The 17,751-nt window shown below is 43.6% G+C and overlaps 1 protein-coding gene across 1 annotated transcript; it reads right to left on the bottom strand.

The window, feature by feature from the left end:
- Positions 1 to 113: 113 nt before the first annotated feature.
- On the bottom strand, positions 114 to 17,007 carry cap2 (cyclase associated actin cytoskeleton regulatory protein 2). The gene is made up of 13 exons (XM_084563154.1): positions 16,076 to 17,007; positions 13,196 to 13,323; positions 12,999 to 13,099; positions 11,047 to 11,124; positions 6,253 to 6,396; positions 5,636 to 5,721; positions 4,551 to 4,656; positions 1,901 to 2,093; positions 1,578 to 1,741; positions 1,330 to 1,453; positions 1,159 to 1,241; positions 859 to 999; positions 114 to 523 (listed from the first exon to the last, which is right to left on the bottom strand). The coding sequence occupies exons 2-13, from the start codon at positions 13,311 to 13,313 to the stop codon at positions 440 to 442; spliced, it is 1,422 nt and encodes a 473-aa protein (XP_084419280.1). The 5' UTR covers positions 13,314 to 13,323; positions 16,076 to 17,007; the 3' UTR covers positions 114 to 439.
- Positions 17,008 to 17,751: the final 744 nt, after the last annotated feature.

The following is a 17,751-nucleotide window of genomic DNA, read 5'->3' as shown; positions in this document are numbered from 1 at the left end:
TTTATATCTGCATAATGTAAATTTTGGTTTGTAAAATAATATGTTGCTGCTATAATCTTTAAACCTTGAAACATTTAGAGAAAATATTTTGTAGATACTGAGATGCTGAGGAGACATTTATATTATTGCTTATATTTCTTATGCTTTTACATAAATGCCTGTTTTGCTATGGCACAGAAATGTGAGAAATGCTGATGTGTTTGTGCTCTGTGCGCCTATAATATCAGTTTATCCCATATAGACAGTGATAATCAACCCACTGATTGGTTTGTAACAGTTAACAGCTTATTAAGTGGTAGAGAAATCCCATAACATCTCAAATGCAGCAACAAAAAGTGAACCAGCAGTTAATCTGATGCAAAAAAATCCCTTTTAGTCGGCGCGACAATGGGTGGACGGAAGAAAAAAAAAAGAAGTGGTGGTGAGGACAACGCAGCAATCAGCCAGCGATCTCTGTGGGTTCTGTCACCAGTTTGGAGCCGTCCCAAACAGTCTTGAACTGCTCCGGGACTGGGAACTCTTTCTGTAAAACACCAAGAGGATCACTGTAAGTAAAGCTGCAAAATAAGCAACTAAGACACATCCAAAGACATTTAACTTGTTGTTAAATGGTGAGGATTCTTAGTTATCCAGGTCATGGTATATTGAAAACAAAGGTAACTGGACTCATTTGACTTTTTTATGTCATTTTACCGCTCATCCCAGTGGTTTCTTTAACTCTGGTCACGAGTTTAGGTTTTTTATTTGGAACATCTATGGGATTTTGGTCGTGGGCACCACCTGTAGGTGTCTCAAATAAAAACCTAAACCCCCCTGACCAGTGTAGTGTTTATCTCCTTCTCTGTCTAAGACACTTACGTAATCATCTTCTTGTGGTATCATGATGTTCATCTCAGAGCTCTTGGCACTGACAATGTCGCACTTGAGGGACTCCTTGCTCAGGTACACCTGGCAGCCCTCTGTCTTGTTGATGGAAATGGTGGGAACTGTACCCATCACCTGCACAAAGACACGTCACATGTACTGGCAGGACTTCAAAATAGTGCAACAAACAGATTAAGACACAAAAAATCTACTGTGTGCACTACCTGTATTAAAGTAAAGGAAGGGAAGCTATTAGTAACCTGCTGCTAGACCTTTTTGTAAATATCTGCTCACCTGTAACTGAACAGCTTTGGAGTTGATGATCTCCACAATCCCGACGACGTTCTCAAAAACCAGACCCAGCTTCTTGCAGTTGTCTGAGACGGTGAAAACAACCCGTATAAATCATTATTATTTTTTTTATTTTACACCCAGTTATTTTAGCTCTGTTTTCCCACAACTCACCTACGATGATGGAGTTAATTTTCCCCTTAATCTGCACGGTGGAGTTGTTACAGCCGAAGACGTACGCCACCTGTTTTAGCTCCGTCTCCTCGATCACCAGGTCGTGTTTCTGCTCAAAGTATTCCTACAACCACAACGGCAGATGAAATTGAATATATATTCTATTATGATTTCATTTAATGCATCTCATTTCAAGTCTGATCATAGGTTTAATTTCACTAAGAAGGCAAGAGAAGGACATCACATACCACTCTCCATTTCTTCCCCTCCAGCTCCAGTATAGGTTTTTTTTTCTGGACAGCGGCTTTGGGTGATTTCACAGACCCAGGGTTCTTGCTTTTGATCGGTGTCTCTTGAGTGCGAAGATTGGGGTTCTTATGCGTCTTCTTGTCATCTGAGATATGCTTCAGACCTACAGATGGGAGTTACAATTCAGAGTTATGTATGCACATACAGAAAATGTCTCAACTACCCACATGAAACATTTTTGGCAAGCCACCAACTAAACTATCAGTATTTACAAATGTAAAATTCCTCTGTCCTTTGTCTTCAGGCTCCAGAGTGGACCCACCTTTAGTGATGTCCATGCCCTGGTTGAGCTGGGCGAACAGCGCAGAGTGTTTGGCCGCAGCACTGTCCGCCTGAGGCTTGGAGTCGTCATCAGTGAAGACTGGAGGTGGGCCAGGGGGAGGAGGGGGAGGTGGTTGTCCGGCAGCACTTGGGGCTGGTGGGGAGTCAAAGAGAGAGGCCGGAGCGATCGGACCCTGGGAGATGAAGGAAGTCAAAGCTGAAAACGTTTTTTTGTGAGCTTTTAAAAAGAGAAAAGACATGAGGGAGAGGGTTTTTCTGGATAACAACTGTAGTAAGAAACGTTTCCAGCAGGGGGAGTATTGCACAAGAAATAATTCATCTTAAAGTTTGTTATAAATCTGATGAGTCTTTGCTAAAAACTACACATGATGACAGAGCCTAGAGTGTGGCTTTGTTCTGAATGCATAAAGATAAACATCTGTATTATGTATTTTACACTGATAGTAGTATATGATCCAATCTAATCCAGTTGCCTGTGTTTAAGCTTGTTGTCATACAATGACCTGGATGAATGAGAACCTTTACAGACATATGGTAGTATATTATATATTCACTTTTTATTTCTACAAAGTTCTGCATCTTTGAACAATGTCTGGCAGAACAGTGCGAGTCTGTAATGAGGTTAATCAGGCCCTGAAAGTAGCCCCCTATTTTATAATTTCCGGGATTTAACTGATAATCTGTGTATTGTAAAACACACACACTCACTTTCTGAAGACCTTGCACAGCTGCCAGAGACACACACACACACACATACACCTATCACAGGAGTTCAGAGGGCCGAACTGTCACTTAATGTGCCTCCGAGTGCCGAGACTTGACCTCTGACACGAGGCACATGTGTCGTGCATGTCATTGCTGAACAATGCAGACCTGTTACACTAAACAGCTCAGCACATGCCACTGGATTAGAGCCAGCGTGCACGGCTGTAAAACTCCCTGACTACTTCTTTGTGTTCGTGCCTTGTGTGTTTCTACATTTATGTGTGTACAGAAATATCAGACAGGAAAAATCAAACGTGTAAATTAGAGATATTTTCTGCTTCTTTAGCCTGAAGCAGTTAATCTGTTATTTGTCTGATAGAAAACATTAACACAGAATATAATTAACACTGGACACTTATTATAAAGAAGCTCACCGGCACAGCTGGAACAAATATTTGTCAGCTCACTGACTCAAACTGTTAAAAGTGTGACATTCACTTTAGTAATCCTGACTGCCAGTGGCTTGTTTTTTATGGAAGACAAGAAATTCCTTTGAAAAATACCTTATTTTGCGCTGCTCTGTGTCATAGAAGCTGAAGTTTGTGTGTCCGTGTGTGCAAACTTATGTCCATGTGTCAGTCTGTGCATGTCAGGGTATGAGCTTGTCACTTAAGCCCTATCTGAGCGGCAGATGACGGCTGTGCTGAAGAGGGACCAGCCCTGCAGTTTAGGTTACGGCGCAGGCTGCGTGTGTACACAGGCCCTTTGTCGGGGTCCTTCTGTGAAGAAAACCTCCATTCAAGTAAACCCTGAGGACCACCTGTTCGTACAACACACTCCTGTCCTTGCGCGCACACACACACACTGTGTCCCTCACACACACATCAGCTCTGTCGTCTGACAGCAGGGGCAACAGCTGACAGGCACGGCTACTGCAGGCTCTCGGGTTTCTGCATGCACAAAACCCACATGTGAGCGCAGTTGTTGAGCATTACTTAGTGATTAGTTTTACATCTGATCATGTCACATTAAAGCAAATGTTTTCAGACATGTGTTTGTTCGCTGCTCTCAGTGTAGATGAGATTGATGGCCCCATCAAGCCAGTCAGGAGACAGTTAGCTTAGCTTAGCATAACGACTGGAACAACAGGAAGCAACTCTGTCCAAAGTTAACAGAATCGTCCAACCAGCGCCTCTAAGAGCTGTAATGAGCTTAGCTTATCTCACGAGTTTAATTTGTACAAAAATAAACTAACCTCCTGTGGAATTTTGTTACCTTTAGACAAAGTCAGACTAGCTCATCCCCCCTGTTTACAGTCTTTATGCTAAGGTAGGCTAATCTAACCATTTCCCGGCTTTAGCTTCATAGTTAGCATTGACGTCTTTCTAAAAAATGCACCAGCAGTCAGCCAGCTTTCTTCCAGTGAATAATCGCTTCCAACCAACAGGAGAAGGAGTTTAAGTGTGTGTTGAACGCTCTGGCCTCATGCCATCATAATCTCTGGGATCTGCTGAGTGTGAGTGCCGAGGAGTCCCTGAACAGACATCCATAAACAGAAGTGTGTGTGGGAGTGACAGAGGTTTTTCTAGACAACTCCTGTGTGCAGCCGCTGAGGAGAGGCTCATTCATTCATTCATGCTCTCTGCAGTGTTTTATGTAACCAACTGCTCCATAACTAAAAATGGAAATGTACGCAAAAAGCAGAAGTTAATTTGAGCTGTATAAAAATATCAAGCCCTGCGAACAGAAACTAAACAAAAACACAGCTAAGATAATAAACCAGTCGAAATATGAGAGATCTCTTGTTTTCAGGTTAATTTATGAGAGGAGGAGTGTGACATAAACATTGATGATAACTGATTACGTCTTAAACTGGGTGAGTTTAATTAAAGAACCAGCATCTGCTGCTATGTCGGTGTACTCACACATTTGCGCCACACCAGTCCTGTTGTGTGGTGCTCTTTGATGAATGACTGCATCTCAGTCCAGATCGACAGGTAGGAGCGCACCCACTCCACATGACGTCTGTCACTGGGAGAGTGGGGAAGGAGGGGGAGAGGGAGAGACAAAGATTCGATGGTTAGACAAAAACAAGGAGAGGTTCAGTAAAGTTGGGATGAAGGAATAAGGGTTGGAACAGGTAATCGAACCAAGGTGCTTAAACAGCATCAACACAAATAACTCGTAGGTTGGCAGGAGGTGCTGATGGGGTAGTTAAAGGAACAGTTCAACACTTTGAGAAACAAATTCATTCGATTTCATGTCAAATATTATAAGACGAAATAGATAGCGTGCAGAATGTTATGTTTGTTCAGCAAACACTTTCTGAAGTCACAGCTGTAAAGTTGCCAGAGCTCCAAAAAGGTCCAATACAACTATAGAGTAGTTGTGTACACAAAGTGCATCAGCCGGAAGTTTTAAGAACACAGCTGCAAGGCAGCTATTGTCTTCTAGAGAGATGCCGGGATCACAAAGTGGCTTATGACGTGCCACGGCATTCTGGTGACCTGTGGCATGCCATTAGACCTAGCGTGCCTTCTTGATCTCGACGCTACTGCTTCTAAAGGCTACGAGGCTAATGCTGCGTTCACACTAGTGTCGTAAAGGCAACACCCTACAATTCAGTTTCAATGGAAGCTGGTAATATGAAATGTTTGTAGTGTAAACTGTGAAACTAGAGTACAAAATGCAAAGACTCTATACTCTATACTATATCATTTCAATTCAATTGACCGTTCACCTCCACCCACGACTAGAGATCTGTAACCTTAATGAAACTTTCCTTGGATGAAGTGTGTCTGGTAGCTGTGCATCATTTTCCACTTCTTCCACTAGATTTTGTACGTTTTGATATTTTATACACTCTGTATTCTTTTTATGAAGGCTAACAATTAATATTAATAATTATTAAGGTTTATCAAATACCAGATCTGTGGTGGTCAAGCAAAAGAAAACACACACGCATTAATAACTATAGTTGTGCCGTGCAGAACCTATCAGACGTATTTACGTTTCCTTGTAGTCCTTCAGTACTCTGTTGGTGTAGAAGGTGGCAGCATCGTTCATCTCCTTCACATATGGACCTGGCTTCTGATTCTGAAACAGAGATGCGCTTTCATGAGGAACGCTTTCCTCCCTGTGACCGATAAACCCCCCCACCCCGCCCCCCAGTCTGTCTGCAAATTTGTCTTCACAGGAGAGTAAAGAGTAAATACGTTCTCAGCGGTCGCAGAAGGTTAAAGTTTAACACACACTTGATAAGTGGAGGAAAGCGTCCTCCTGACAACAGGTTACACAGACCAGAACCAGCTTCAAAGATTTTTATTGAAGCCCTGAAGAGGAGGAACTTGGGATCTAAATGATATCTGTTTCAAAACAAAACAAAAAAGGATTTTGTTCTTGGAAAGCAGACATATTGCGTGTTGGAGGGGGGAAAACAAAGCAGGGTGACTTTATTAATATGTATGTGCGAGTGTATACATTTGTTTTTACATTTTGATTTTAAAGTCCATTTAACTTCCTGATCTAGGCCTAGTTTTCAGCTATAATTGTCCAATAATTTGATGATTAATGTTGGACATCCACATCGGTCCACCATTTATCTGCATGTGTCTTATTCGTCCTTACCACGGCCACCCAGCCCAGAGCGGGGATGCTCTCGCTGACGGCTGAGAGGTGGTTGAAGAGGGAGCTGCCGCGGTTTCGTTCTCTGAAGCTCTGGATCTCCTGGATGTGTTCTGAAATCGGCTTCATCAGGTCCTGGAGCTCCGTCTGCAGGAGGAGAAGAGAGGAGAGACATTGCAAACAAGACAGATCAGGATGCAACGGTTTCAAAAGAAGGGGAGACATTGGTGAGTGAATTCCAGATTAAGCTTTGACATTTATAATAAAATCAAAGGCAGTTTGTCAATCATGACAAACCCTCTAACGTGTATGTTTCAGATACTATTCACTTTATGACACGGTTTCTATTTCCCTGACCACCCGTAACCCACTGTGCTACCCATTAATTCCTAAACTGGGCTGCAGGACAACGTCTACTTTTATTAGCCGGGTCCTTTTTCCATTGGAACTTCCAGATCTCGGCTGCAGCGCAGCTCGCCTCCAGGCTCCCAGCTCCCCTCCCCATCGCTCCGTTCCTACTAACATTCCTCAGTTCATGGGGAGATCCCTCTGGCCTTGTAAGGCATACCGCTCCTGCAGTGTTTACAGTTTACCCATCACGCATGTGCCTGCGCTCACATAGATCCAGGAACACGGTGTTTCATCGCCGAATTGTTGCTTACAGCAGAGAAATGAATGCAATGTGACGCACTCGCTGTTAACTGTGACAAGACATCATTCAGCTGCTGGCTGAACAAACAGCAGAGCTCTGGCTTGTTATTGAAGTTGTTGATGGCTTAAACTGTGCGGTTTGTATTTTCCTTTATTTTGTTGCCTAGCATACACAGATATGGAGATGAGGTGACGAAAATATTCACCAGCTTCGGTCGTTTTATGCGTGCATGTAAGGAAGCAATAAAAGCTGAAGTAAACTTTTTTTTCCCAACAAATTCTTCTCCCAATCAGATGCACATGATCCATATAAGCAGAGTTAGATGCCTCTTTCTCTGCTCCTCCAGCTGCTTTTATACTCAGGAAGTCCATCTAACATGTGTCTTTGAAGTAATATCCAATGTTTAACCGTATGCATTTCATTGGATTATTTTAAATAAAGGTAATGAGTGATGTTTACAGTTTAAACAAACTGCTCTTTTCAGTGTTATACTGTTGCATTACAGGATAATTGTTATTACTGACATGCTGTCATGTAAACAGGATTGTAATATCTCTTTAGTGGGAAGGTAAATTAACTTTTACTGCCGTGTAATCAACAACCTATAAGGAATAGAGCTGTGAAACATCTATACAACTCATCTTCTCGGCTTTAGTGCAGTAGAAATAAAGGGAAACTATGCAATAAAAAGAACAGTAATATGTGGAGCTTAAGTAAATGTTGATTCCCAAAAGTAAAAGGAATCCATGCGTTAGTTGGAGCTGCCTGTTTCTCACAACTCTGCAGAGCAACAATGTTGTCATCATGTCTCCCTCTGAAAGTATTCTGTGAGTCACGGCCGAAGTCAGATTGTGGACTTCCCCCTCATTTAATCATGCAGCACTGCGAGGAAGAAGACAGAAATATGAGAGGGCATGACTGGCAGGTGCAGAGAGAGAAAGAGGGAGAGAGTGTGTCAAAAGGAAACCCACATTCCCAGATACATTGGGAGCTAAACTTTCTGGAAAGTTTTCAGCGTTTGCCCCACGTCACAACGGGAGCCAGAGTCCCATTTTCACTTCAGCTACAGGAACTGAAAGCGTTTCTGAGAAAATTCTTTTAAAGCACATGTTGATGCCGTGACGCTGGGCAGCCGTGGGAAGATTCACGCGCATCGCTGAAAAATAAAATGCAGAAACAATGAGCGAACGAAAATGTAAACTTCGGCTGCAAACTTAGTTCAGCCCGGTTCTGTTGTTTACTCCCGAGGTCACCAACAAGTTAATATTAAACGTTAATTCCTAGCGTTTTGAAATGTACACAAGATTCCTCTGATAAGAAGTCAGCTGAGGCAGAGACGTGGACTGCAACAGTTGTGAATACAGACGAAGAGGGCGAGCCGGCAAACGGGATCAAAAACGTCGGCTCGCATTATTTGACGGACTGAGCTCAGAGCGCAGGCCTCGACTTCCTATACAAGCACTGGATCAAAGGTAGAGAGCGACGGACGACAATGGGAGAACAGCTGGAGGAGGGTTTTTAACGCTGTGCAAGTCAACTATGTGAGTGTGTGAGTGTGTGTGTGTGAACAGTCAGAACGCAGAGAGTCACACACAGCGAGTCAACAGGCCAACCAGAGGTCACATGAGAGAGAGACGCCCACTTTCTCTGGCTCTCTCTCTCTTTGTCTAACGCTCCATCTAACCCTCTCTCGCTCTCACTCACACACTGACAACAGTCTCAAATATAGAACATGCCCATAAAAAGCCAGAGAGCACAACAGGACTGCGCTACGGAGAAAGGCCAGAAGTTTGTAAGCTGTGTGTGTGTGTGTGTGTGCGTTGAGAGAGAGGGCACTGCCACACACTTTTCTACATCTGTACTGAGGACTACAGATATAGACATGGCCGAGGGAGGTCGCGTGTGAAGGTTTTCTGGGAGGGGGCGTTTGTGTGTCTGTGCACTGAAAGGTTTTTAGGTCACGCTACCCCGACCCGTTCGAGCTACACTGTTATCCCGAGTTCCACCAGCGTCAGCTTGATAATTGGTTTTCTTATTAAGAGCGTCTTCAACTGGGCTTTTAGAAATGAATCGAATCTTTGAGAGAGCTGCTGGGACTGATGCAGAACTACTTAACAGTTCAAACTAAGCTGGAAGCCAACTGGGTGGAAGAGAAATCAACCAATGTGTGGGGTTAATCTAAATTTAATGGATTTACTGCTTAAATAGCTACGTAGCCAAGCCTTAAGTCTTGATCAATCTCAATAATTTCAGCCCTGTCTGATTTGGTGACACGTGCAGGTACAGGTGGTAACAGCAAATGCAGCTAATACTACGGGACAAAAAAAAGTTATGGAGGCCGTGAAACAAACTGTTTGTTGTTTTTGCAGCTCTTCATCTAACAGGTCACTGTGGCCGCTCCTTCTTGTTCCGTTACAACCGAAACTATTTCAAGCTCACAGACAAACATGATGTAATTGCAGTTACTGCTTCATAATGAAAGTCAACTTTTGTTTGTCCAGTAAAACGCTTTCAAAGAAGCGTTCAGTTTTGCAGCAGAAGAAATCTCTGAACTCAACAGCTGTCGACTGATTTAGTATTCAAGATTCATATATAGATATCTGTATATAGAGATTACATTAACAGGACTTTAATGCAGCTTTTTTCCCCCTCTGGGGATATCACTACAGAGACCCTGTTGATAATAATACAAATATATAAATATTTTAATACTTTAGTTATTGAACCAAAGGCTCAGTCACCATTGTGTGACTTAATTCAGGGTACATTACATGTTTGGAGCAGGACTTGATAAAAGTTCATGAACTCTTCCTTCTCAAATTTTCCTTGTTTTGTTTAGTATTTTACCCAGAAATGCTGAATTTTATTTCCTCTTCCCTCGTATCTCTCTCTGTCCTCTCTTTGTCATCCCTCCCCTCTCCTGGGCCTGTCCCTCTTTCTCTGTAAAACCCACACTCTTTCCTTGTTTGCATTTCTGACTGCCATCAAATGCTCTTTTCGCCACCTCTCAGCCAATGAGCTGACAGACAGGGAGTGATCACTTCCTGGTGGGCTCTGTGGGCCCTGTAGCACGCACACACACACACACAACACAAGCAGGAGGCCAATGGGATGATATCATATCGATTCTCTCACTCTCACACACACAAACTTTCTCTCCCAGCCCCTCTTTCCTCTATGTGTGAACGCGTTGGGAATGTGTTGTATTAGCGTTTTCTTGGTCAAAGAGCCGAGTAATCCCTATGTGAACAGCCCGTCCTGCTGGGGAACACAGGAGGGGAGGACAGAGACACACAGGACTCCAGCACGGACCATTTCTCTGTCGGGCTGCTGTTAACGGTGAAACATTTAATGCAGTTTATTTCTGACTGTCACTGTGGTTCACTCGCTCCAATTAGCCGCAGACGTTTAATGCAGGCAGCTAATCACAATGATGGTTTAAAGTCACATGGTTACAGTACTCCCACCACTCTAATGGCCTAGACACTAAACAAAGGATGACTTTAACGCCTCATGTCACCTGTGTCTGGACCAAAGACAATACAGCCAGCTAGCAACCAGCTAGCAACCAGCTAGCAACCAGCGCTACCTGCGTGAGATGAAATAACACTCCATACCAGCAGGTATTCCTCACTCATAAAGGAAAACTGAAAAGAACTGCCGTACAGAGCTGGCCTTTCATAATTTATGCTGGTCAGCTTGTTGACTCTGCTCCTGGCAGTCAGTTAAGAAGTTGATATTAAGACTATAGCCTGTAAATAAATTGGACGCCATGATAGCTCCGGAAAAGTAAAGCCAAAGCATGTGGAGCTCCCCCTGGTGGCTGGCTGCAGGATAAGTTATAATCACTACCTCCTCTGTGTTAGTGGATCGGACTTGGGCCAAACTTGGCTGCAGTGGATAATCCAACATTTCTTTGTAACTCTTGGAGGGAGAGCAGAACGCAACTCAAAACCAAGACTAATGCAAGTGAGTCTAGCGGCTCATCGACAGCGTGTCTCCACTCTTCGACAATACTGAGCAGACGCTGGCTCCAAACTCACAAGATGGCATCGCCCACATCCCTGAATTCTAGCCTCAGTTTGGCCAAAGGGAGGAAGCGGTAAAGACCATTCACTCTACAGCTTTACTTTACACCGTTGTACCTTTGCAGGTTCCTGGTATGTGGCAGCCATCTTGAGGAAAATTCTCTGAGTCTGCAGGGCGTTGTTCACCATCTCCGCCTGTCAGTAACAAAGAGACAAGCAGGTTATGAATGATTTTGTGTATTGTTATGCGCGATATGTTACTATGCCGTATGTGTTGATCATAGACAATAGTCTGACATTCTCGGAGATTGTTTAGCGTTTTCCTCCTGACAGTGGAAATCTAGGCAGTGATCTGTCTGACTAACACACACACACACACTAGTCCCAGCCAGCCGTGTCCTGTGTGTGTTTGAGACCTCCAGTTGTGGGCCAAGGGAACCACCAGGAAGGCTTTCTCCATAAAAGGAGCCCTACAAACTTAAAAAAAAAAAAAAAAACTACCTCTGGCTCTTGCTTACACACTCCCCCTCCTCACCCCGTTCAGTGATGGGACACAGAGATAGAAAATGTATTTCAAAGTACAGAGGAAATGCAAGCGTTTTTTTTTTTTTTTTCTTTTTACATATCAGGGGAATTTCTTTTCTGAATGCCTTTTACTCCTCTGTTGTTCTGGGTCTATTCCAAGGACATTACACTGCTGCCAACTGGCTTACCATAAAACACACTCATAGTCCTGGTGGGAGTACGGGTCATTACCAAATAGGAAAAGGTGCTCCTTTAGCAGTTTGACTAATGAGGGTGAGGTTAAAGTGCAATCATACTCCCATCCTTGGCTTCATTGGTGACAGGAAAACTACACTTGCACATTTCGCCTGTCCCCTTTAAGACAATGGACCTCCCATACACACAGCCATGCCTAACTGGAAGTGGAAACTAGAGTTGGAAAATCCTGTTTCCAAGTGTGTAAGATGAGAGAGACAATCTGTGCTGGCTCAACTGTAACCAACAGTTCACTCTTTTGGGGGGAGAGCGTCTGTCATTCCCGTTTGCACAATCTAGTTTCCTAACCAAATATAAATCGGACATAGAATTCGAAAGATTTAGGAATAGTGTTACTTCTTATTGAAGAAGTACTTATTGACACTGACACTGTCACACACTGGTTTGAGGAATACCACCTTCTTGATTTAGTTTTTTTCTGCAAGAACTGATCATATTTAAACGAGGGGGTGGAGGTGTATCTGACCACTAGAACTTGGGGACCCCAAATCACACCTTGTGTTGCAGTTTATGTTATTCTAAATGCGACCATAAGTTACGAAATAAGCGACATACTGTCTTAATATAAGACTTGAGACCTGGGTCCTTTCCTAATGGACATTGATGCAAGTGAACGCCTGTATTAGATCTTTGTTTCCAGCCAGTGGAGTTGCTACCATCTGACACTGGCTTCACTTTTCAGACCCGAGGTAATATCAGACCTGACGTTATTATTTACGTTAATATGCAGCTGGAACTGTACGGATTAATCTAATTAAATGTCATGTCTGGTGCTGGTTAAGTGGACTTTGCTGCCTTTGGCTAGTCTGTGTGCTCATCTAAGATAATTGGCATCTGGATTCACATTCACAAACATGACAGCAGTTGGCAGGAGGGGGAATGTGTGTATTTCCGTAGTATATCAAGCTAAGCTATTCAGAGACTAAAACATGTCACACCAAAGATCTCACACAACCATGGAACACTTCTGTGATGTGTGGTTTTCTGGGTCAAATTAGGGCACTGCCGATTGACTCATGCTTTAGTTCGATTCGGTAAGAATTGATCAAAGCTGATGCAGCAGAAGAGGAGTACTGCTCGCCATGAAGCTTAAACCGAATGTGTGTAAAACTGGAGGAGTGCTCCTTTAAATCCTGATTTGCCTTGGCAAACAATAGACTGACAGCTGCTACAGCAGCAGCAGCTGTGGGAACATCTGTCTACAACAGCTGATGCATGGATGGCGTCTACAAGTGTCTCGTTATTCAAAGGCCAGCACTTGTGCATGAGTATCTGTGGCGAAGACTTACATGTTTCTCCACGTCGCTCCCTATAGCTCGGCTGTTGGCCAGGTAGTCCGACACTGGACCTCTCATCAGCACGTCGAAGGCCTCCACGCTGTGAGACAGACCTGGAAACATACAAGGACATCTCTTCTATCTCGGTACTGTTCTCAATACGGTGTTCAATCCTTAAAGCTCAAGCATTTGTAAAGGCGCAGACTTACCTCCATTGATGCCGTTGACACAGTCCCCGTTAGACATGCCGCTGGACGCCTGCATTGTGACGGACATGTGCTCCAGGCGAGTCACGGCACGCTCCAGTCGCTCCATTAATCCCTCCATGGTGACAAATCTAGAAGGCAGAGCAAGAGTACCTTCTTACAGTCAAGTGCAACTAATAATAGCTGAAATAACATCACATTTCATGCCTAATCTCTTTTATTTGTTTGGTAGCTAAACCGTCTTATTCCGCTCTATACAAGGAGGTCACAAGTCATGCACAGATTCATCTTTCGCCACACCGCTGTTTCTAATTTTTACACAAAAACTAAATGCAGCCTGAGCAGCTGGTTTTATATGAACACCGCCACTGTTTGAGCTGTCTGGCCATCAGCTGCAGTCACAATCACAGCCACAAACATACGAATTTTATCACATAATTGCGTTAAAGGAGGACAGAAACTGGTGGCAGGCTGAAAGAAAAGTCTGTGACTGACAAACACTGGAGGTATTTAAAGAAACCCTGATGAAATTCACATTATCTTTAGACATAAACAACAGGAAAAGAGGACCACTCAGAAAGTCAGTCTGGCTGTTCTTTGGGTCTAACCAGATAAGCTTACTGTTAAAGAAATAAACAAACTGAAACTGGACACTAATGAAATACATTTGAGAATTCAGTGCAGACCTCGTTGTGTCTTCTACTTTAACACTCAGCAGACATATGTCTCACCATCAGGCAATGCAGGCCTGCTTCCAATATTTATTAGTCAACAGAGGAGGAATTCAATCCAGCAGACCACTGCATGTTTGCGCAAACTACTCCTAGGTAACACACGCTTCCTAATCTGACACTTGCTACCTGCGTGTCCAACACACGCTCCAAAGTTATAGGCGACTTTATTTGCGTTACAAAACGCTCCGTACAAAAAACACCAGGAGGCGATGTATTACTATCACAGCTATGCCAACTGAATTGTGCTCCCTGTCTGCAATCTTTGTAAATTATGTCTGGTAATTATGTGCTATGAGCAGCCAACGTGTCCTGATGGGCGTCATCGGATGATCTCTCTGGAGAAATCTCCCAGCAGTGCCACATGCCTGCCACAGGACTCAGATGTTATTTCTATACTTTGTGGGTCACAACAGCTCGGCTTAGGCAAGACAGGAAACCTGAAGAGCCGCACAGAGGTGGAAAACAAGTGGGTATTGACTAGGACCGAGCAGGTTGACGACTTTCAAACCTCCTTGTTTTGGGCTTTATCACGCGGGATTAGAAAGACACTGCCACGTATAAACCGTTAAAAAAGACATTTCAAGACAAGAACATTAAAATAAGCCCAACAGCGAAATGATTATGAGCAACATTTTGAATAAACTGTAACCTAAACAGCAAAAGAAACAAGGTTTTAATAACATTTGCAACTGGAGACTTTAGGAATCACTGTCACGCTCTGTAACAACCTCCAACTTTGTTTATAAAGCATGAAGCAGAAACAGAGGCCAGATCCTCCATGGCAATGCAAAGACGTGGCCAGTGCCGCTCTGTTAGCCTTTAATATGATTATTCAGCCCATCACTAAAACATAACAGGAGACAGGAACAACAGGTGTTCAGCCTTCAGAGATACATTTAAGTGTCCAGAGAAAGAAAACTGTAATATCCAGTAAAGCAGACACAGTCTTTACTGTAGTCTCAGCTATATGATGACAGTTGTCCCCATGTGGCTCCAACATTGAGACCCCCAGACCAAAACCAACAGCTGAGAAAGCACACATGTTCCTGCAGTGGAAATATTTTACTGACATCACCCTGACCCCCACTAATGTCTCCTGAACCCTTTGGCCTGGTATCTGATCTTTGGGGCTATATTCAGCTTCAGCCTGGGGTCTGCTGCTATGGGCGTACTGTAAGATATTCTAATGTAGGTCTCAATGTCCCGCACTGTACTCTAGGACAATGTTTAGATGACAGATAAAGCAGAAGTTTTGCAAAATAAATAAATAAACGAGAGTCAATGGATTTGTTTCACTTGGTTTTGATTTAACTTTGTGTATACATGTATAGATGGTCGACTGGCTACACTGCGGTTAATAAAGAGGTCTGAAATCCTTTAGACATAGAGTTCAAATAAGGCCTTGTTATAGCAACAGGTGTGAGGAATATAAATCAGAAAATCTAGTTGGATTAAGAGGGACTTGCGTCAAGGAACTTTAAATCCTTTTACATGAAATAGCTGGAATTTGTTTGCTTTATATTTCCATAAAAATGTCACTCATATCCTATCTGGCATAAATGTTTACTTAAACTTGACCAAATCCAAGTTTTAAGCCAACATGAACAAAATTTGAATTTCAATAGCTACCAAGTATACCTTGGCTGAAGCTTAGGGTGAAACTGTTTTGCACCTGACCTAGAAAAACCCAGACTAAAACCCACACAGCATAACTGTCCTGCTCCAAACTCACATTGGTTCATCCCAGGGGCTCATCGAGCACTCCCAGGCCAAAGACGAGACGCCGTCACACCATAATACATAAGATGACATGACACTGGCATGCTGACAGGACTTTCACCGCCCCTCCAATCTGATGCTTCATAGTCCGCCCCACATTATCACCGTTGCTCCAAGCGTCAAACGAGACAACGGGAGGAATCTATCTGTCTATCTATCTGTCACACTGCGCCTATTCTGTGCCAAAATGTAAGACCGCGCTGTGCGCAAGGAGCAGGTGAGGATGACTTTGTTTGGACATTACTGCGCTAAGACGCACACCCCCACGGCAGGACTATATCCCTACGCCCCACCCTGAAATTAACTAAACTTCATATTCATAATGTAAAATATTAATAAAATCACCAGTGCTCCTATAGAAAGACCTTACCTCCCTTCTCTTGTCTGCTGTAAATTTCTCTCTGGATGTCTAGTATTTTCTGTCAATATCCCCGGACGGATTCGTGGCAGTGTGCTGTTTGCTTTTCGGTCCCCTCCTGCCTCCCTGCCCCGTCACTCAGCTGCTCGCAGCACCGGCTCTCTTCCGGGATGTCCTAATTAAGCAACACGGCGAACCTGAGAGCCAGACGGCGCGCAAAGACCAGGACCGTGACTCAGTGCCGCAGTATCTCCTCTGGGACGGACGGACATTTACCTCGCAGGCAACATGGCAGCCTCAGAGAGCCCCGCTAAAAATAGACAGATGATTGACGCCGTGTTAATGTCCGCATGTGTCTCTCTTGAGGAAACGACCCTTCGCTTTCAGGGGAGCCATCTTCATCTTCCTAGAAATGCATGGGAGTGAAGTCAAGTTTTAGCCCCAACTTGGAAATCCCCCTTCAAAATCTAAGCATGAGAACTGCAGTATTTATATCAACTGCTGCTCCAAAGTAGGTCTCACAGCCTGGACACTTAACAGTTAATAATACCACAACATTAAAACCACTGACAGCAGAAGTAAATAACATTGACCATCTTGTGACAATAAAATGTTCTGCTTGGAAACTTTTGGACCTGGAATTCGTGTGGATGTTACTTAGACATGTACCACCCATCTAGACCAGACCAGACACCCCCACCCCATAGCAATGAAACTCCTTGATGGCAGCAGCCATCCCCAGCAGGATGCAGTCTGACGCAGGCACACAACTAAAAAGCATGAAAAACAGCACAAGGTGTTGACCTGGCCTCCAAATTCACGAGATCCCAAACTGATCAAGTATCTGTGGGATGATCCACAGAGGCCCCTCCCCTCAACACATAGGACCCAAAGGCCCCCACTAACAACAGACACCACAGGACACCCTCAGAAGGTCCATGTCCATTCTCTGATGAGTCAGTTGGAGGCACAAGGGAGACCTACACAATATTAGGAAGGTTTCAATATCATCTGTGAAGCCACAGCAGATTTTATAGCCATCTTATGTCACGGTGCATCACTCTCCATTAACAACTTGCGTGCCTCTTTGAAGTCAAACTTTTTAATAAAAAGTTAATCTGGTTCTGTCATGAGGTCAGGTGCTATGGTAGCTGCAGATTTTACCCACAAGGCCTTGCTGCACCCCTGCTGTGTCACGGTCACCCACCGACGGCAGCCATGTGGCCCCGGTTCAGGTTTCACATGTCGACCGAAATACTCCTCTGAGTCGAGGGGAAGAAGGAAGAGGACGAGCAGCTTGTTCTTTTGAACATGACTTATTGATTAGAGAACGCATGAATCATTGATAAACTGAGTCCTCGGAGACTTTATTATGTGTCCATGTAACACCCTCACTGGGTGTGACTGTAACGTTAGCGCTTCACATAACGTCATCCCAGAAGTTTCACAGTCAGAGGGAGCAGTGCAGCATTTAGCATGTGTTTTATTTTTGTCACTTTGCCAGTTAAGAAATAAGAAACACACTTTAAAAGTAGACTATGGATGTCCAAAGTGTTCAATATTAATAAATTAATAAATAATCATGAACCCAGTTAGCTCATAAACTGCCAACAGTATAAATTAATCAAAAATGTGTTCAGAACCTTCACAGACCACCAACATTATGTACATATGATTAATTTGATTTA

Source organism: Chelon labrosus, assembly GCF_963514085.1.
Source record: "Chelon labrosus genome assembly, chromosome: 16".
Classification (NCBI taxonomy): Eukaryota; Metazoa; Chordata; class Actinopteri; order Mugiliformes; family Mugilidae; genus Chelon; species Chelon labrosus.
Note: the sequence above shows the minus strand (reverse complement) of the source record. Positions and strands in the feature narration are given on the sequence as shown.